The 21762-nt window shown below is 32.4% G+C and overlaps 1 protein-coding gene across 13 annotated transcripts in view; it reads left to right on the forward strand.

The window, feature by feature from the left end:
- The window catches only part of NFAT5 (nuclear factor of activated T cells 5), a 107788-nt gene that overhangs the window by 43573 nt on the left and 42453 nt on the right, over positions 1-21762 (forward strand). For 10 of the 13 annotated variants that reach the window (XM_072967631.1, XM_072967630.1, XM_072967637.1 and 7 more), the window contains one exon: positions 8964-9089. In XM_072967631.1, coding sequence (XP_072823732.1) covers positions 8964-9089 — 126 coding nt within the window. Of the gene's footprint in view, positions 1-8961; positions 9090-21762 lie in introns of those variants that run through there. The other 3 variants (XM_031680758.2, XM_031680761.2, XM_031680759.2) reach the window with 2 other exon arrangements.

The following is a 21762-nucleotide window of genomic DNA, read 5'->3' on the forward strand; positions in this document are numbered from 1 at the left end:
GAGACTATTTTTATTCCATTGTACGTTCTTGCTTCCTTTATCAAAGATTAACTGACCAAAAGTTTGTGGGTTTATTTCTGGGCTCTGTTCTGTTCCATTGATCCATATGTCTGTTTTTGTACCAATACCATGCTGTTTTGATTACTGTAGCTCTGTAGTATTGTCTGAAGTCTGGGAGGGTTATTCCTCCAGCCTCATTCTTTTTCTTCAGTAATGCTTTGGCAATTCTGGGTCTTTTGTGATTCCATATAAATTTTATTATGATTTGTTCTAGTTCTGTGATATATGTCCTGGGTAATTTGATAGGGATTGCATTAAATCTTTAGATTGCCTTGGGCAGTATGACCACTCTAACAATATTGATTCTTCCAACCCAGGAGCATGGGATATCTTTCCATTTTTTTAAGTCTTCTTTAATTTCCTTGATTAATGTTTTGTAGCTCTCCATGTATAATTCTTTCACCTCCTTGGTTAGATTTATCCCTAGGTATTTTATTACTTTGGGTGCTATTTTAAAAAGGATTTTTTTTTTACCTTATTTTCCTGTTGATTCATTGTTAGTGTGAAGAAATGCAGCTAATTTTTGTACATTAATCTTGTATCCTACTCCCTTGCTGAATTCTCTTATTAGTTCTAGTAGTTTTTTGTGTGGAACTTTCAGGGTTTTCTGTATATAGTATCATAATCATCTGCATATAGTGGCAATTTTACCTCTTCTTTTCCGATTTGGATCCCTTTTATTTCTTTTTCTTGCCTGATTGCTGTGACTAGGACTTCTAAGACTATGTTGAATAGAAGTGGTGAGAGTGGACAGCGTTGTCTTGTCCCAGATTTTAGTGGGAAGGTTTTCAGTTTTTCACCATTGAGTACTATGCTGGCTGTAGGTTTGTCATAAATAGCTTTTATTATGTTCAGATATGTTCCCTCTATACCTACTTTGGTGAAAGTTTTTATCATAAATGGGTGTTGAATTTTATCAAATGCTTTTTCTGCATGTATTGAGATGATCATGTGGTTTTTGTCCTTTCTCTTGTTGATGTGGTGTATTACATTGATTGATATGCGTATGTTGAACCATCCTTGTGTTCCTGGGATGAACCCCACTTGATCATGGTGTGATTTCTATATCCTTTTGACATGCCTCCCATAATTCTTTTAGTACTTCCTTTCTTTTAGGAAAACAATGTATTTCAGGCTCATCTTGTATTTTCCCTGTCTGAGTCCTGATAACAGTTTTTCCTCACAGAAGCCCTAGCTGCTTTTGGTAGAAAAGAGTTTAGAAATCAAGATCTGGATACTAGATGTGCTCATTTTGCATGAGTATGATTTTGGGGTGCTGCTGCTCACAGGACCCTTCAAAAGACAGCTAGGGAATATATGTTTGCTTATACACATATTCTTGTTCATACATGCATTTATGTCTTTATTTTATTCTTTCTCTCATGAGTTCATGCTGATACCTCCAGTTGCAACTCAGTACCATAGAGTTCTTTCTTATTTTTCTCCCTTTTTATGTTTGTAACTTCTTTGACACTAAGAAACTTTATTCCCTTTAATTTTAATATATTTACTTATTTGAACTATCTCCGTCTGTGTAATTAAGCTTCTTTTGCCATTGCTTCCCCCTTTCCTACATATTTATAGTCTTATTATCCAACCTGGACTCCCATGTCTTGCCTGCAGGCTGTGGCTGCTGTCCTCCTACATGAATGTTCTCTTCAACCCATGTATGGTATGACACCCAGAGTTGCCTTCCTGCTTATCTATGGACACCCTCCTCACCCTGGTCAGGTTCTGACTCCCCACATTGGGCAGATATCATCCTATAGCCCTCACCTTCTAGGATTTTGATACTCTACCTAAAGTTATCCTTTGCTCCTGCTCCCTTGACCCCCGTGGATGTCTTGCTTACCCTACTTGAACTCCAAAATCTTATGTTGGGCTGCCCACCCATGGGAATGTCCTCTTAATCCTGCTCAGGCTTGAAGACCTCACATAAATGCCTTCCTCACCCTACTTGGATTTCTAATCCCCATGCTGGACTTCCTACTCCTCCATATGGGCACACACTACCTCCTGCTTAACCTTTGATATCCAGCCATGGGTAGCCCTGCTATATTGAGATCCTTCTTAACTGCTTGGATTCTAACACCCTATGCTGGATGCCCTTGCACAGATACCCTTCACGTCCTGCTTCTCTGTACTGGCTATCCTCCATCACCTTCTCACTGACTTTGGCTGTGATACTCTGTGCCATCCCCTTGAGGATAAACTTCTCACCATGCTCTGGCTCTGACACCCAATGCGAGGCTCTCCCCACTCCCTCCTATGGATACTATCCTCATTGTGCTTAGGCTCCTCATCCCAGGAGACTCACTTTGCTTGGGCTCCAGTCCCCCATAGTAGGCTGTCCCTCTGTGCGTTAGGCTTCCCTCTTATAAGGATGCTCTTGTCATCTCACTTTCTTGGACTCCATCCCAAGCTGGGTCATCCTTCCATTTCCCCTTGCCACCAAGATATATTCTTCATCCTGCTTGGGCTCTGACATCACACGCTAAGCTGCAGATACTTTATTTGCATTTCTTGGACTCTGCACCTGTTTGTCTCTTCTCTCTCTCTCTTCCTCCCCATTATTGCTTTCCTCACCCTGCGTGGGCTCTCAGACTCCTTGCCGGGCCTCCCCTCACCATCATCCCTCGGTCATGGATTCCGTATTCACTCCACTGGGCTTCTGACACCCAGGTCTGTGTCCTCCTCACTCCTCTTGGACTCTGTATGAACTCTACAGTTCTTAAAGCTCTATTGAAAAGTATTCTTGTAAGATCTTTGAAAATTATAAATAAGCCATAAATGTTTTACTCAATAGTTTTATGTCATGGATAGGACTTTGAAAGTCTTGTTCCTTCTAGAATAGACTTAAGTAATTTCTTTAGAAAATTGTATAAATAAATTAAGAAAGTATATAACCAAAATGGTTAGTTGACTAGTATACTCCATTCTTTATTTCATTATTGTTAAGAGGTTATTTCAAAAATAATTGGTAAGTTTAAAGTGAAAAGTAATACCTGTTAGAAAAAATATATGATGTACTATATTAAAATGATTGTGGAACTCATTATTTTTCTTATTCCCCAGTTGTAATCTATGCTGCTGTATATTATTTAAAATTACCATAGAACACTAGTTTGAGGAAAATACAATCATGAAGAAGGGATATGATTACATAAATAAGTAATTGCAAGCTAGTAAGTTGGTTTAAACTTAAATGAGAAAAATTTGTTAAAATAGAACATCACCTACCAGTTATTCTTGGACTTAATACTCTTTTAGAAACCAAATATCCAGTAAACCTGCAGCCAGTACATTTTTCCAGTTAAGATGCCAAGTATGATGACTGTCAAGCCTGAAGTGTTTTTAACAGGATGAATGCCGTCTCTTTTCAATGCCGAACTCTGTTGGCACAGTGGAGGTGCCAGGCATTTTGTTTTAGAATGTCTGACGTGAAACCAGAGAGCCTTGGGATTCATAAGCTTATTGAGATAGTTAATGGAGACATGGAAGAGTAAAGCAATTAATTTCAAAACTGTTTGCAAGAAATTTTTGAAAGTCTTTTAACTCTTTTGGGTGTTAAAACAGCTCTGTATATAGAGTTTAAAAAGAAAAACCCATTTTAAAAACAAGACAGAGCGGGGAGGATATACTTCAGTGGTAGAGTGCATGCCTAGCATGCATGAGGTCCTGGGTTCAATCCCCAGTACGTCCATTTAAAAACAAACAAACAAACAAACAGACCAACCTAATTGCCTCCCCCCAAAAATAATAATTTAAAAAATAAGTAAAAACAAGATAGAAACATTTATAAATATGTTTTCCAGTATTATAGTGCTTGCATCTGATATCAGGGAGCATTCATTATTTGAATAATATCTGTACTGAGTATTAACTCACTTTTAGTTTTTTAAAGCATTCTTGCTACAAAGTATCATCAATTATACATATATTTTATACATATTTAGCTGCTTGCTTGACAATTGAATGGAAAAGTGTTACTTACAGAGCTTTCCCCCCACTTTTTTTGTTCATCTCTGCATGAAGTTAAGTCTATAGTATTAGTTGTGTACAACTTTTATTTATTTTGTTACCTAAAAGTTAATGAGAATCTTCAGAAAAATGATAAAGTAGATGGGCTCTGACAATTTTGATTTTTTCTTTCTGACCCTAAAGTAATTGAACACTGAATGCTAGCTATCAGGTCCACAAAAGAAGGTGGGGTAAAAATTCCATAAAAAAGAATAAAGATTTAAGAGTTCTTCCCTCTGCCACCCTCCACAGAGTTCTTTTTAACAGATCATCTTATTTAATCCTTACAGCACCTTGGTGAGGCTATGCAGTATGTTCAGCCTTAGTATTTATTGTATTTTTGATTTGATTTGATTATATATTTTATTAAAAACATTCATGAGCCCAACTTATTTCTGCTACTCCTTTGTCCTGTATCCTTGTCTTGTCATCAAAGGAAACTACTATCCTAAACTTAATATTTATCATTTCCTTCTTTTATCACATGTATTTTTCACTTTCTAGTATTATACAAGTTTCATATTCTTTATTGGTCAAACCTACCTCACATTATTGTTTTGAAATTAAGTGAGAATATGTGTATAATGAACTTTGCACAGTATCTGCCCCTGTCCTCAAGTGCTCAATAATTGGTAGCTATAATTGTATTATTAATGTTATTTTCCAAAGAGAGAAGAACTAGAAAATCATGCTTTTTTCCTCAGATGTTTTCTTTCTTTTATTTCCATGGACTCTTCTGGGGGAAAGGGAGGAGTATGGGGATTCGAAATCTTTTCATCTTTTCCTGGAGCTGAGCAACATGCAGAATCTAACAGTAGAGAGTGGGATTTGGTTGATCAGCAGTTAGGGAACAGTTCCCAACTGAGGAGGAAAAAAAAAAAGCTGCATTATTAAGCTATCAATTTTTCCTTCTCTTTCAATGCCTTGTGCCCTCAGGATAGGGTGTCTTTCTATCTTGAGTTTGTGTGTGGCAAAACTCCCACCCCTTCATAGCCAGTGTTGAAGACTGAAAGACCAAATTGACACAGAAATAATCAGTGACATAAATGGATCAAGTAGAGTTTACTGAATGGCCAAAAAACAAGCCAGCCAGTTGGCTCGTTTTTTACCTTGTTCACCTTCCCACCCAACGTTGGGAAGCGTTAGTTTGCTTTCAGTATGTGAAAATGATTTCATTCCTCCATTTCTGTCTTTCCGCAGTCACCCTAGACTCTGTACTGTTGCACCAACGTAAAACAAATTCTTCATCTTCTGAGCTTATTCCCTTTTCTGCCTAATTTTTTTCATATACTTCTGTTAATAATTTATGTTATTGTATGTTAACATTATTATATTGTACTTGACCTAAGTCTACTACATGGTTACTTAAGCAATACACTTATATTGGAATTTTGGTCAACTTAAAATTCATAATGAATCATTAAATGAGTTGACTAAATATATTATTGCATGAATTAATTAGCCACATTAATAGAATATATATATGACAGCAGTCACCCTGATTCTGGCAGACCAAGGAAATCATTCTTTAGAAAACAAAAGTAAAATAATTTCTAGATTTAAAAAGGAGAGAGAATGAGAAAGAGTGTGAGTGCATTTAAGTACATTGCAAAAGAGCAGTTTTTACCAGCTGGCACATTGATCCTTATTAAATTTCACTTTATTCCTTTGGGCAGATACTCCAGCCTTTCATGATCTGTGATGAATTATGACATATGATATATCTCTCTTAAACTATGTCATTTGCAAATTCCATATATTTGTTCAAGTTGTCGATGTAGTAACCACCTCCCTCATACATTTTGGGGTGCTGGTGCTTATTAGAGTCATCTGTTTTATTAAGTTGTCATTTCTTCATAAGAACTTGTTAAGATTTTCATCAGATATTTTACTGGATGTAGGATAATGATGCCTGTGACATTGTCCTGATCCTCTGGTAGAAGAGCCTTCAAAAGCAAATTAGATTGGTTTGCAGCTTAGCCTTCATATTTTCACTTTTCACAAATAGAAGCTATGTGAAGAGATATTTTTGTCCACGAAGTTTATTAGGAACATTGAGAGACCTAGCTCACTCCTGTGCAGTTCTCACTTGTCCTTGTTCTATTCCTCTTTCTCTCTTTTTAAAAACAGCTCTATCTATGTATAATTTACTTACCATAAAATTCACCCATTTAGAGTGCACAAATTCAAAGGTGGTTAGTATATTTATAGAGCTTTGTAACCATTGCCATAATCTAATTTTGGAATTTTTATCACCTCCAACAGAAACCTTTTAAACATTCTCTCTCTTAAAAAAAAAAAAAAGTCTAGTAGAGTTTATACCTTGTTTTCTAAGGAAGTCTTTCCTCAGGAAACTGCCTTTCCTCTGTGGATTTCTCATTTTCTTTCTTCATATTCTGTATTTCTAAATCTAGAATTTCATTCTCCCCTCATCTAACTGATTTAAAAGATAACACAAGAAAAATAGATATGGTGGCTTACCATGAGGTAGGATTCTTTGTTGTTTTATGGATTTAAAGTACCTATGCTTTTGTTCTGGAGTTCTTTCATTGGCTAGTGGAGGATGTAAAGGTATTTAATTTGGATTAAATTTAGGACTAAATGACAGTAGTATTGATAGCATAATTTATATTCTTTTAATGTTTTATGAGAGTAAGACCAGTATATGTTCTTGAGTTGTACAGTTATATCTTGGAGAGAATCTCTTTGAGATAATGGGGTACAAAAAGAGTTTCAATGAGGAATTAAGTCTGAGAGAGGTTGTTTAAAGTAGCAGAGCCAACCCAGTTCTGTATGAAATCAGAGCCTGTGATGGTAAGGACCGTATATTAACTGCTGCTTTCCTTGGATAGAAAGGATAAAACTTCTGACTTCTCTAATTTCCAAATACTTGAGTCAGTTAATCAGAAAATACCTTTGATAAAGGAATGAATCCATGCTTCCTACATTTTCCACTTGACTATCTTGTTACTTTGGTTTGGGGGTAGGCTGTAGTGGATAGGGGGTAAAATATAATAAGTTCTTTATTTAGGTACACTCCAATGTATTTTTATTAACATTGCTTTTATACCTCTGATGTAGACCCAACTTTATTTCGTTCTTTGGGAAAGGTGGTATTTCAGTCTACAAGGGTTTGTTTTGTTTTGTTTTGATTTATTTAATTTAATAATTAGGGAAGTGGAGAAGTAGTCCCGACTGGTGTGGGGTTAGTGATTGAGCTCTTACTAGGTTAAGTATTTTTCCTCTTGACGTAAATGCATTTTGGTAGATCCTTTCTCTTTTTATCTAACCCAGTTTTTACTTTCAGATTTCCTTTTTGTTTGTTTGGACCACCCCCCTTAAAAAAGGGACTTGAATATGCTTCTTTTTTGTGTATAAGGATTTCTTGTTTTCAATATGGATTGAGAAAAATAATTTTACTAAAATCAATATTTGATGATATATTGAAAAGTTAAATTAAAAAATTTTGATGATATTGCATTTCAGTTTTAATTAGGTTTTCTCTCCTTTGCCTTATATTTAAAAGATGGAAGTAATTTACTTAAGGTTTTTAGCAATATTTTAACAAGCTAAAAAATTTCAGTCAGGGCATATTATATTCAGACAGATGTAAAATTTGCTTAATGCTTTGAAGATTAAAATTTCAAGTGTTAGATAATAGAGTATTTCAAAAGAAAATTTTAGTTGATTCTTTACTATGAATGAAGATTATTTAATACTGCTACTTCTAAGTTTAGCTTTCCTTCATGAAGTTCTTTTTTATCCCTATCTACATTGAACTCAGGATACATACTTTAATGATTAACTGGAAGGATCCAAGTATATTTATGAATTCAATTATTGGTTAACTAAAATTATTGTTTGTTACCAAGGATAAAATGTCTTATAGTGCCACCTTTGTTTTTAAAATCACTTATTAATGCAAATAATTAATTATCTTATTTAATTTTTAGAATATTGGGTTTCTTGGAATACTGGACAAGTCCATTAAACTCTGTGCCTCAGTTCTTTAAAAAGTAACCATATGATTTAAATTGGTCTTTTGAAGATTTTCCCAACATTGATTCTTCTACCTTTAGAGGATATCTTAAGAATTATTTCTGTCTAAATACCATATAATAATAACTATAAAAGAATTTTTAAATAGTTTATATACATTTGATTTTATGGACAATTAGAATATTATAAATATACTTAAAAGATACAGTATTCTCTAATCTGGGATACAAAGGTAATCATAGTCTAATATAGGTATTTGTGCTTTCTGTGATTTAAGAGTATCCTATACTTGTGCCTTTCTAGAGTTGGAGATACCTCAGAGTAAGAAGTGTTTTCTTGTGTCATAACATTCTTCTTTTTAGCTTCTTTAGGAGGGTAATATGTAATATGCATTATGATAGTGAATTAAAATATTTGCTGAAAGGTGCTGCGTAAAATCAGTTGTGGTCTAATGGTCTAATTGGAGAAGCCAATTTAAAGCTGATAAACACTAGTACATGTTCTCTTATATGTAAAGGATAGTAAGTTATACTGTTACTTTTACAAAGGGTATATTGGACCATTTTGGGTTATTTGACATCTCTTCTGTCTAGTTGTATCCAGTTTTAAAATTTAACAACTTTTTTGTAGACCATCTTAAACAGGGATGAAGCCAAGAAAAAAGCAGGGGATAGAATGAATGGAAAATTCATTCTTCTGTTCAATAAAATTATTTAATAAAGGAAAAATATTTGCTAATAATTGTTTACAACAGTAATTATATGAAGTGTGTATGTGTGAATAATATAGTTCTCCTTGTGAGTGAAAAGACTTTACTTTTGTGCTCATATATTAGGTTATTGACTTACATGCTTTTAAAAAATGTTTTCCTTCCCTCCCAACAGAATCTGTCTATGATCTTCTCCCAAAGGAGTTACAGTTACCTCCATCTAGAGAAACATCTGTAGCATCAATGAGTCAGACAAGCGGTGGTGAGGCAGGCTCGCCTCCTCCAGCTGTAGTTGCTGCTGGTATGCATTTCATTTTACTTTTTAAAGAAAACTAAATTATTATCTGGCCAATGTGAACAGTGCTGGCAAAGTTCATATCAAAGAGTATAATTTGAGGGCTTGTTTTCGGAGATTTTTTAAGTATATACTTTTAACATTAAAAATTTCAGTATAATGTTCTTGATACAATTATTATTCCTTGCAATTTCACATTGGCACATCTATTAGTACTGTCTCCTAGAATGCACCTATCTTCATCTGTGTGGAGAAGGTTAAAGCTCTTTTGTTGCCTGCACATAAGAAGGTTAAATACCAATCTATGGATAGAAAATTATATTTGAGACTCTGTTTAACAATTTTTAAAAAAAATTTGCTCAAAGGGGAAAACATTTTGTGTAATCTGAAAAACACTCAAGCACTCAAGTGTCTTTTCTGTTTGTAACATGTTTCTATAACCTTTTCCCTACATTTAAGAACATACATGACTTTAGACATTTTAAATTCGGTTGAAAGTAATAGAAGATTTGAATGTAATATTTATATAAAGACATTTTTTTTCATCAGTGAAAAAGTATTCAAAGTAATGTTTGAAATTTATCAAGTTTATTTGTACTCTGCTCTCAAATCATAGACTTTATAATTATATAAAATTGGTTCAAATTTTGGATGAATTAAACTAAAAGATTGATGGACCAGTGAATGGAAAAGTCTTGATTAGTGATCAGTTACTAAGAATGCTTTCAGTAATAATGTTAGAGTGCCCAACTGTAATTCTTTTTTGGGGGAGGGGCATTTATAGACTACCTGTGTTTAATTTTTTTTTAAAGTTTTAAAATTATGTATATACTCTGAAGTTTTATCTTTCCTACGAATTCGAGGTTTCTTGTTTAATATGATACCTCATTTTAAATGGTACTTAAACTCCATCAGAGAATTGTTTTCAGTACAGTGTTTCAAAAAGAAAAGCGAAGTAGAAAGTTGTGATTTAAATGAGGATTTTGGTGCTATAATAGAACTTTGGGTATTTTTCTCATTTGCGTTAACCTATGTACCATTAACCTTGTGTACCAGTCTTTCCCCTGAGCTGTGTAGTGCAGTATGCAGCCTTCCTGGTTGAGGGCAGGAAAACTTTAAACATTGCAAAGAAACTTACCAGCCCTGCTCACTTTCATGTGTTGCCAGACATTTGCTAACAGATTCTGTGGATTTAACTGTGAATTTTTTAGTAATCAAATTGTTAAGATGACCTGGTCTCACTTTATAATTCACTGGGTTCTGAAGTGTCCCTGAATATTTTTTCTGGAATTAAAATTTTTAATTGTTTAAAAATTATATCAGATAACAAAATATGAAAAAAGATTGTTTAATGAGTTATTTCACTTTAAATCCACAGGTAGAAATTGACTAACTGATTTCTTTTGTATCTTTTGAGATTGGTTTTTAAAGACATGTTGAATCTGTATAGAACTAAAAGTCTGTTTCTTCGGTGCTTTTTAACGTCTGTTGACAGTAGATCCAGTTCCTTTTAAAAGCTGAAAAACTGTTAACTAGGCTTGGAAAAAGAACAACACTTCCTTTAAAATAATATCAAACTCAATTTTAGAAGTTTTTATATATAAGTATTGAAAGTTCTTAAATTTGAGTCACTAATGGAATGTTGATCCTCCCTCCCTCCCTTCATAATTCTTTCCAGATAAATTAGGTTGAAAACTTTGAGTTAAAAAATCATGGCAATAAAAAAATTAACCAAAGGAGGTATTCTGAAGTAATAATAAACTCTTATTAGATAGAGAAGTTATTGACATTTAAAGATGATGAGAATAAGGAGGTGACCTTGGCAGTTTTCTTATATTCACATATGGAAAGTTTCTGTGATCTAAAACTGCAAGTCATTTGTTTCTTTTTTTTTTTTTTTTTTGACTTGTTTACTTCTAGTAACCAACATAGTCTTATTCTTATTCTAGCATTCTAATGTATTATTAGTAGAATTGAATCTTTATTGTATAACATTATAGGTAAGAGAGTTTAAATTGCAGAGTGATTATTGTAGGGAGAACAGTTAGTGTATCATTAGAGTTCCTTTTTTAATATGATATGTTAATATCCTTAGTGACATAAATGTCAAAGAGAGATTTGGAGTAAATTACCAGTTACTCAGTGTTTCCTGGCTAAAAGACAAGATGTCTAGGGAAAGACAAATTAATTTAGACTTCTGTGAGTTTTTTTTTAATCTATAGTTTTTACTGTTTAAATATGAAATGCATAAAAATGATGACTCTTGATGTAGTTAATTCTTCAGAGTTTTGAAGGAGCCGGATTGGCTGCTATCAGGTATGAGGGCCTGGTGGGAACAGACTTCTAGTTCTGCCATAAAGGTTTGTGTTTCACAAGTTCTAAATCAATTTACATTTTAAACTTTGGAGGCTGGACATATAGGTGTTCATGTACATTTTAAATCAAGTTCATGTAAATTTTAAATGTAAAAATGTATTTCTCAGATTCGCCAATCTAGATTTTTTTCCCTTTACATGTTACTGAGGGAATGAGTAAACATGATGCTGCTAATCCACAATCCAGAATATTGGATAGAAGAGTGTCTCTTAAACCTTTTTCTGCCTCTGCAGTAGTCACACTTTTACATACTCCCATTAACAACATATTTTTATCTGGTAAGACCCAGGGTTGAGAGTGGGGGAAAGAGGGCTTACTTGTACACAACTCTTCCCCTCTCCATGGGGACAAATGTCAAAATCTGGGAGGTGTAGTTGAAGATCAACAGTTTGAAATTTGTACTCTTCTCCTCCTTTTAAAGACATCATTTTTTGTTCCACTGGTAAGGTACTTAAGAGTTTGAGGTTCAATATGTGAATGAATAAAGGTTTTATAATACAGAGTTTCTGAAGAATGTTGTAGGTTCTTAGTCATAAAGACAGAAGCCATTTTCCTAACACAAAGTTATCCAGATGAGTTGATGGTATTTTTTGGCAGAATAAGAAGTTGATCAATAAGAAATGCAAATTGTTAAAGTATTCTTTTTGTTTGGGTTTTTTCCCCCAATCCTGTAGTATAGGTTATAAAGAAATAAAATGTAAGTATTATTACAGAGAACTAAAACAACTAGACCTGAAGTTTGAGTTTATGAAATGGCAGGTATTTTTCTTAAATAACAGCTTTATTGAGATATAATTCACATACCAATCAAATATTTTTAAAAATCTACTTATATGTTTACAGTTTTTATCCTTAGATTATTTTTCCAAATAGGAAATCTTTCACAGACGTGAACAGTAAACTTTAATCTTCACTTTAAGAAATCAAATTATTTTCTTGTTCTATCCTAAATTCTATTTGTTTGCCCTTACTTTGTGTTATAGCATTATGTTTATTAGCTTATATCAAAATATGATTTTGATAAGGTAACTGTTTCAGGTTTCTTTAGAAATTTTTATTCTAATTCTTGAGATATGCAGTGAGTTAATCACACTGCAGATTTTATAATTCAACCAGAGAATTTTAGGAATAACTAGTTCGTAATTCTTCTATTGTTCGTTTTCGTAAAATTGTTATTTTGCTTTCAATAGATATATATTAGTCCTTTTTTTTAGAAATGACATAGTCTTGATACACTAATACTTTGTAGCAATTTTTAACATGTATATGTATGCACAGTAATAAATCACATACAGTAGGAATCTCGACTAGTTGGATCACTGGAGGTTTTTAAAGGCTGTAATTTAAGTTAATAGCTTTTATGAAGTATTCCACGTAACAAACTGTTCTGTTGAAAGAGACTACTTAAATAGTGCTTTGAGTTTTATGCCGCAGCAAATACCTAACAAGTATTTCCTATACTGAAAGAACTTATCTTAGTGCTGTTTACACTACAGAAGACACTAAAGAACTGAATAATGCCCTATAATCAGGTAACAGTTATGCTTTAATTCACTTCAGACATCTCAATCACCTAAAGTAAAATCCTAAGAATTTCTAAACTATCCATAACAACAAAACTGTATACAAATTGAGTTGAAGAAAATATAAACTATCATTTTTGAGTTCCTACTGGGTAATAGGAATTGTACCAAACAATTTGCATGTCCTATCTCAGTCCTTCCAGGCACAGGATACTTCTCTTCCTTCCCACTAAGGTCTAAGTTCTTTTCTCCTTGCCATTGTACTTTAGGGAATTTAGCATTGTGAGCTATCACTTCAATTAGGTAAACACAAGATATTGGGCTAGGCAGTGTGTAGGATATTGAGTTGAAAAAGCTCTACTCCTTCTTTTCCTCTGCAGATTTCTGGATCTGCAAAATGGGAATATGATTTCTAGAAGAATATTAATTTTTAATAAAAGTGATTCATAGGAACAGAATACATAGGCCATTGAATTTATTGTAACTTATTTACTAGTGTTAGTAAATATTTACAGTTATGTAATTTGTATTTTCTTGAGTTGACTAAATTTAAGGAGCGACTTTGCCTTTGCTCTCTATCTAGTTTAATGTATTTCAGAATTTTGCCTTTTTATGTAGTATACTATTCCTAAGGTTAAGCCCAAAGCCCATCAGCCTGAAAAGTAATTCACCTACGTAACCTGTGTATTGATGATGTGGCTAAAATGTGAATTGATCTTGGTTATTCCATATGGCCATTCCTAATTTTCCTCGAAAACCGGACCCCTTCCAGAAGGAAGGCAGATCATAGTTATAAATAGTTGTTATATATAGTTGTAAATAGGTTTAAAAACTCTACTCCTCATTCTGTCTTTTAAAATTACATAGTAAATCTAAATACATACATTTATACATGTAGAAATATATGTTTATGTATGTATGTATGTATTGATTTATGCTAACATCTGCATTGTTAGAATGAAAAGCATTAGCATACTTGGACCACACTGGTTAATTCATAAATAACTATCAATTCAAGAGACTATGCATATTATAAATTTTCACTGAGTACATTGAGTAAATTTTCAAAAAGTACACATGGCCTATTATTATTGATTTATTCCCTAAATATTTACATTTTTATTGTCTTCTTAATAATTTTAGCAACTTTTATAAATACTGTGATTTATTCATTTTCTGATAGAATAAGCACGTTTTTATATTACCTGAGTCTAGAATAGCATTTTAAAACTGCATAGATTCTCAACCATTCACAGACAAAATACATATATCAAATAGACAACAATGTCTTTTTATATCTGTTTTGTAGAATTTCACATTAAGAAATTAATGCACAGAACTGGGCTTTTTGTATATTACCATTAAGATTGATAATATCACAAGCAAAAAGTATTGTTATAACTAGTTGTTTTATAACAAGTAGTTGTATAAATAATAGTAATAAAGTTATATAAAAACACTGTAACTGGGGCAGGAGTGAGGGGAATGGATTAGGGTAGGATACAACAAAAGACTTCATTCATCTGCTTCTGTGACATTATTTCTCTTAAAATAAAATTATCCATAGTAAAATGATAGCATTTGTTAAATATGAGCATAGGGTGTACGGGTGTTAGTTTTAAGTATTTCATAATTTAAAAAATACCAGAAATCAAAATGCGCAATGAACCATGCTCTTAGAAAGTTAACAAAAGTGTGGGATATATCAGATACTTGATGAATTTATTTTAAATAAGGGTGCATTAACTTTTCATCCATAAATTCAAGTATATGTCTGTCAGCAGTATTTATTTAACCCACTGCGGTAAAATTCATTCTTCCCTTGTTATCCCTTTATAACAAGGTGTTACTGTCAATTCGATTAAATTGGAAAATAAATGAGAAAGTACCTCAAAGCACCAGGCCCATATAGCTACAGTCTAGATTAAACACACAGAGACACATTCCCATACACACACACACACACACACACACACTTTATTTCTCTTTATTTTTCCCATATATGAAATATGATAAAATTGGCATGGACTAATTTGAATCTGATTACTATAGACAGAATCTTGTGGAAGTTCAGTAAATTTCTAGTAATATTACCCCTGTAACTAGACAATATTACCAACTTTTTCTTAAGGTTATTATGAAGATAAGTATGTAAAATACTTAACATTACCTGACAATTAGTGGTCATTCAAAAGACATTGACCTTGCTCCCTTATGTATTTATTTCATTTGTTAGTAAGATTTTAAAAAATAGACCTTATTTTTATAAAAACAAGTTTTTAAACTTATTTTCCTTCTTCCTTTCCATTCTGAGTCTACTTTTTAACCTTATTTTGAAGTTTTGCCTATCAGTCAAGATACAGCCACACATGAGCCTTGGGATTTCCTTTTGGACTTACTCTTTCATGTTGATACTCCTTCAGTAGGAACTCTTGTGAATAAAAGAAACATTGATAGAGGATGATGAATCACAGGGAGAGCAGACATTTCCCAAAGAGATGATTCTGCAAAGTTGACTGTTTACAAGTTCTTCCTAGAATTCTCTTCTCACTTTTTAAAAAATGAAATGATAAAGTTGCATGATCAGTTATCAAAACTTCTAGTAGAGCAATTTATGACTTCTGTTTTTTCCCTAGACAGTTTATTTTGTCTACAGTTGGATCTAATATACACTCTAATCCAGATCCATGTGTGAAACCTGAATAATTAAATTAGAGGATTTAAATGATACAGGTACTATTTTCTTTCCCTTTTTTGGCCATCTCTAAAAGAGAGAAATGTGTAGACATTGGACTAGAGTTGGCAAGAATACCTTTATATTATTTAATCTAAACTATATTAAAATGTATTATATGATAAAGCATTGAAGTGACCTTCAAATTGCATCCCTTAGAACTGTTTTTCTCTCCAATTCTTACATTAGTGTAGTAGTAATCTCTTTTTGTCTTGAAGTTACATTTCCTTTCAAGTAGTATAATAGCTGTCTTTTTTTTTTTTTAAACCAGTACTTCCTGGGGTCTTTGACAGTAATAAATATAGTCATCAGCTAGTATAATTATTCCCTTTTGTGTTTAAATTTATGAAGGTGAGGATTCTTTCTGGGATTTTTTAGTCTTTTCACTCAATATCAATGAGTGATGCTACCCAGTTGTACTTAAATCACTGGATAATAGATCTTTCTCTTCCAATGGGAAAGGATTTAAAAATCAAATTGTGTAGTATGTACTTAATACATATTTTACACTGTGTTTAGATACTTCGGTTTGGATAAGACAAAAAATATATTTGAAACATTGCTCTGTCGGGACACTTACACAAATTTTGTTAGCATTTTAATTTTTAGGAAACATTCTTTAATAAATATTCTGTGAATATATTAATGGCACTCAGATGAGATAAAAATAATTATTTTAGGAGAAATCAGATTAAAAATGGAACAGTAATTATTGTGTAGTATTAGAACCCTGACTGGCAGTTTGATGGACTGGAGAAGAAAAAGATGATCTCCAATAAATCGGTAACAAGCTTTTCAGCTTCAGGAATAGTGCTAATTATTTTTTTTAAATAGAGCCTCTAGGATCAAGCATTTAATGCACAATAGCATATCTAATTTAAAAGTGTCAATTGGGAACTTTTTTTGAGAGGAGAATAAGGAAGTATGTGGAAGTTGGCCTGAGAAATGAAAATACTCTTTTGTTGCTAAAATGTAGATATTTCTTACTGCTTGAGTGTATTGGTCAGAATATATCCTCTTCCACTCTTTAAGGTATTTGTGTAAGGGCACAGCCTAAAAACACCTAGAGAGAACATTCTGGCTTATGGATTAGATTGCATTAGTAAACAGAAGAACAAATTGGTGAATATGAGTTAACAAAAATTTTGAATAAGAAATTTCCCCACATGCATTTATTTGGGTGTTAATAATTTAATTTTTTGCAGTTTGTTTTGAAACATTGCTTATTGTAGCATGTTAACTTATGTTGGGTGGGGAAAGTGCAAATGGAAATTTGAAACTGTTTTAAAAATGTAAATTAAATGATCGACCCTACAATTTTTTTTTGGTTTGTTTTTTTAATTTTTGTTTTTGGTAAAATAATCTGGATTGCTTATTTTATATGCTGGGATGCTAGTTGTTTTTCTATTAATACACTTAACTTGCATTCTAGCTTCGCCATTCAGAGACAGGCATCGTGTGGTGGGTTGTGTGACAGTGTCTGTCAATAGTGAAGACAAATAGTGCCAGAGACACTTAACCCATCCAATCTCACCCAGGGTATAGGTCGGTCTTGTTTTCAGACTTCTTCATAAGTCGTTTTTTCTTTCTTTCTTTCTTCCTTCCTTCCTTTCTTTTTTGGTTTCTGAATAGTGGATTGATACTGATTGAAACTAAAACTTTTTGTAAAGTTTTGAACTTTACATTAACATTATAAAAAGAAAAAAGATGAAAAGTAGAAAATGAAGGTTGGCATGTAAGGTGTTGACAAAGCAGGTTTGCAGCCACTTTGCGTGTTCTAGATTTTACAATCCTTTGGCAACATGAATGTTCGCCTCATGATTTTTTTTCTCTCAGTGTCTTTCTTCTTTGATCTGAAAATATGTCCTCTTATCTGGTGACTTTTATCAGACAAGATGTTTAGATGTGAAGTCATTATTACCAAGTAAGAAAAATGAAATATTTAAAAAAGAATAACTCAGGTTGAACAGTAAATGTTTTAGGCCAGGAATTGTTTCCAGATAAACTGTTGCTTTTTATGATTCTATTCTGAACAGTCGATAGTTTACTCCTTCTCCGTTCCACTATTGGTTCACTTAGCACACTTGCAGAGTTGGATGGCTTTTTAAGGAAACTCAACTGATTTTGCACTGCTCTTGAGAAGTTATAAGATATAAGTGCAAATTTAAATGCAAGGGATCACGTTTTTATCTTGGAAGCTTAGTTAAATGTCATTTCTGTTATATTTATTTTTGTATCAGTGAAAGATATTTGTTTTGAGAACTTAAAAGAGGGTCTCTAATCTCAAAGCTTTCTATAAGTTTAGTTTGTTCCATATAAAGTATTATCTCTTTTTTATGGTATTTTAAGCACTAAAATGATATGATAATTTAAATAATTTCTCATTCACAAATCTAGAACTAATAGTTCTTAATTTTAAAACATAGTTTAAGCAGTATATAACATCTACATGGGTTTCTGTATGTGATTCCATTTAAAAATCCATTTTCATTTTTCTAATCAAATTAATACAGTTGCTGCTTGAGCAACCCAGTGCAGAAGTGGCAGGGTTAGGGGTGCCTCAGCGCAGTCAAAAATCCATGTATTATTTCACAGTCGGCCCTCCGAATCCTCTACTCTGCATCTACAGATTCAACCAACCACAGATTGCATAGTACTGTATAATCTATTTATTGAAAAAAATCTGTGAATAAGTGGACCCATGCAGTTCAAACCTGTCTTGTTCAAGGGTCAACTGTACTTACAAATTCTGGTATGTCCATGTAGATATGATCTCTTTTTATCCCAACTGCTGAATATTCATAGTGAACTTTAATGATTCCATCAATTCTGAAAATAAGTCAGGTATACATTTTAAATTCACCATCATTACTGGCATTTGGTCTGGTAGCTGGCTACTGCTTACTGCTAATAATAGATTTATTAGATTTACATATAGAGCACTAAAGATGTGATGCTTTCCTTCACTTACACATTTTAAAATTATTCTTTTGAGATTATAAATTTCCATCTGTAAGTTGTAGAAATAGTCTGTCAGTTTTCCCTTTAGTTTGCTGTACTACCTGTGGTCACAGAAAATACTATGGAAAAATAAAATTCTTCCAAATTCAAAGATAAATTTTTCATAGAAGAAAAATCAGTAAAAATTTATTCCCGTTAGGTGAGAAAATAATTTTAAGAAAAAATTTAAGAATAACTTTCAACTTTATGAAGAATTGTTAAGGGATTTAAAAAACAAAATTGTAAAGCTATAAAATAGAAATACATTATGACCATTCTGCTTGGTGAGAAAATAAAAGCAATTATTTAAACATCTTTATGTTGGAGTGTTTGTATTTTAATTAGCAGCACTTAAACATAGTTTCTACATTCCTAAGAGATAAAAATGGAGATTCAAAATCAAAACAGAAGAGAAGTAGTAGTTAGCATATCTTGTTTATAAGAACTTAAAGATAAAAACAGAATGTATAGAGGAGGCAAGATTGCATTAGCATTTTAATTCTACAGAATGTCAGTTAAGCTATTTCTTGATATTTAATAACATAGTGACTGAAAGATTTCTTGTAAATATTTTAAGAACATTCATAATATTCCCAGGAATGTTCTTTAGTGCTTTTATGGAAATACTTGGAAATGACGAATTACTGTTTGGAAATCTAAAATGTTCTTGATATTATTTTTATGCATTTATTTTTAAATAGATAACATTAAGAATTTGTTATTTTTAATAAATTTATAGACCCATACAAGTAGGTAATTTGGCTTATATATAGTTTCAAGAAAGAAAATTACTAGCACATTCTTCATAAAAATAGCAAATAGTTACCTCTAAACTCTTAAGTTACTTCTAAACCTTCCCTGTATCACATAATGCTGTTATACTAAGATATATCCTAAGCATTTTGAGTAATGTATTTTTTAAACCTGATGTGTGTCCATTATGAACACATTGGTACATTTTTTTGCCCGTTTAACTTTAATATACTTCAACATATATATCAAATACTGACTTTCCATGAATCAATTTAATAACAAATTGAATTATTACTACATGGCAAGTCATAGTGTGTTACATATCAGGAGGGTCCAAGATGAGAAAGATGTCCATGCTCTTAAGGAGCCCATAGTTCTTATCCTCCACTTCACCTCACGTTGCATTATTAATGCACTCAGATGATGTCTTGCTAACATGAATATAACATGCTTATGTGAAGAGTTTTGTACACCATTTTCATCATCAGAGGAACAATGATACTATTGTGGAGAGCTTTATAATTTTCAAAAATTGTCGTTATATTCTTAAAGTAAGTAGAATCTTTGTAATTTAGGATCAAACTGAGGTAGCCTTTAAAGGATGCTTACTACTGTCTTCTGACAGAGTTTATGTTTCAGCTTCATAGTTTTATGCTAATGAACTTTTTTATTTAGTAAGTATGTCCAGGAAACTGCAGGTAAAATATTTAAAATTTGTGTTAGGTGTCCAAAGGAAATGTATAGAATAATTTATGTAGGGTATGAGATCACAGTTTGGCATAGCTGTCCCAGAACAGACATTTATGTGAGATTATATCAGTTGGGTTTTATAACCATGATTGTTTTGATGAGATTTGCAAGATAAAATCACATATACCTTAAAGAGCAATGGTGGATTATATCTTGCATATTAAATTCATAACTTGCTTTTTAAATTCATGATTGCATTTCACCTGACTCTCCATCTGTCATGGACAGGGATCCCTGAGATGTTCATATTCTGCATTCTCACGTGCATGGTACTTAGATTCAAAAAGGTTGGATGGGGAAAAGCTGCTTTATAGAAATACAAGTTCACAGCATTCATGCTGCATGTTTTGTGTGTTCCACTGCAAATACTGCATGCTGCATACTTGTATTTCTTTGAAAATGATGAACATAGGCTCGTATACACACAAAAATTTAGTTTCATTTTTGCCAATAGTTGGAACAGATGGAGGAATGTTAGACATGCTACCTTTTCTATTTTTTTCTAAAATGAATTATGTAATATTTTTCAAAAAACAAGGAAAAAATTGGTTATTTAAACCCAAAGTGGCTACAAATCAGCTCCTAAACTGTCACTGACATTAGCATCTAGATTTTGTAGTTTTTACAAATCTTTGAAAATATTTATTTACTAAGAAAACATTGCATTAATGCATGATACAAAATTGATAAATTTTTCTTTAAATTGGAATGCAGTTTAAAGTGACTGAATTTTCCAATTTCAGCTACTGCATTTGTCAAGAATACAGACTGGAAAATGGAACTGGTATCATCTAATTGCTCTAGGTGCTTTAACTTATGGTAGTTGGGAAGAATCTTTCCATGTGGGATTTATGTAGATCTCATTATTGATGACTAATACTAATAACTGTGCTCTTCAGCCTTGACAGCAATGAAAAATTGTGAGTGAATTTAGTTCTTTCAAATGACTTAAGTGTTTTGGTACATGTTTTCAATTTAAAAATAGATTTTTGGCACTTGGCTTTTTGATTATCTGAACATTGGCATTCTTAAATTTCACTCTTTATATAATTGATGTGAATGTGACAATTCCAATAACTGCACATCACGATTTTAAGTTTTATCAAACTACTTCAGAACAGTGGCATACTTGGCTATAGATAAAAATTAATTTTAGATTTAAACATATTTTTAGTTACATCACGTTACCTATTTTCATTCTTGTATGTGTTTATGATTATAAACCTTTCCATATCCTATACAAGATAAAATCGTATAGGACTGACAACTTCTGACCTTAACATTAGTGTGCCTTCTGAGATTATGTTGTTAAGGGTTTAGTAGTAGTATTTTTCAATGAGCTGTTACGCCAGTTGCCACACGTTTTGAAAAGATCTACTTTTAACTCTTCTTGCTAGGCATAATAGATAAATGGTTTTATAAAAAACCTTTTTATAGGAACTAATTCTGGTACTCTCTAGAGATTTTTTTCTACTCACTTCTTTTTTTGTTAGACTTCAGTCAGTAAAATTTACTGTTACTCATCTGAGGAGATTCCCTTAAT

Source organism: Vicugna pacos, chromosome 9, assembly GCF_048564905.1.
Source record: "Vicugna pacos chromosome 9, VicPac4, whole genome shotgun sequence".
Taxonomy (NCBI): Eukaryota; Metazoa; Chordata; class Mammalia; order Artiodactyla; family Camelidae; genus Vicugna; species Vicugna pacos.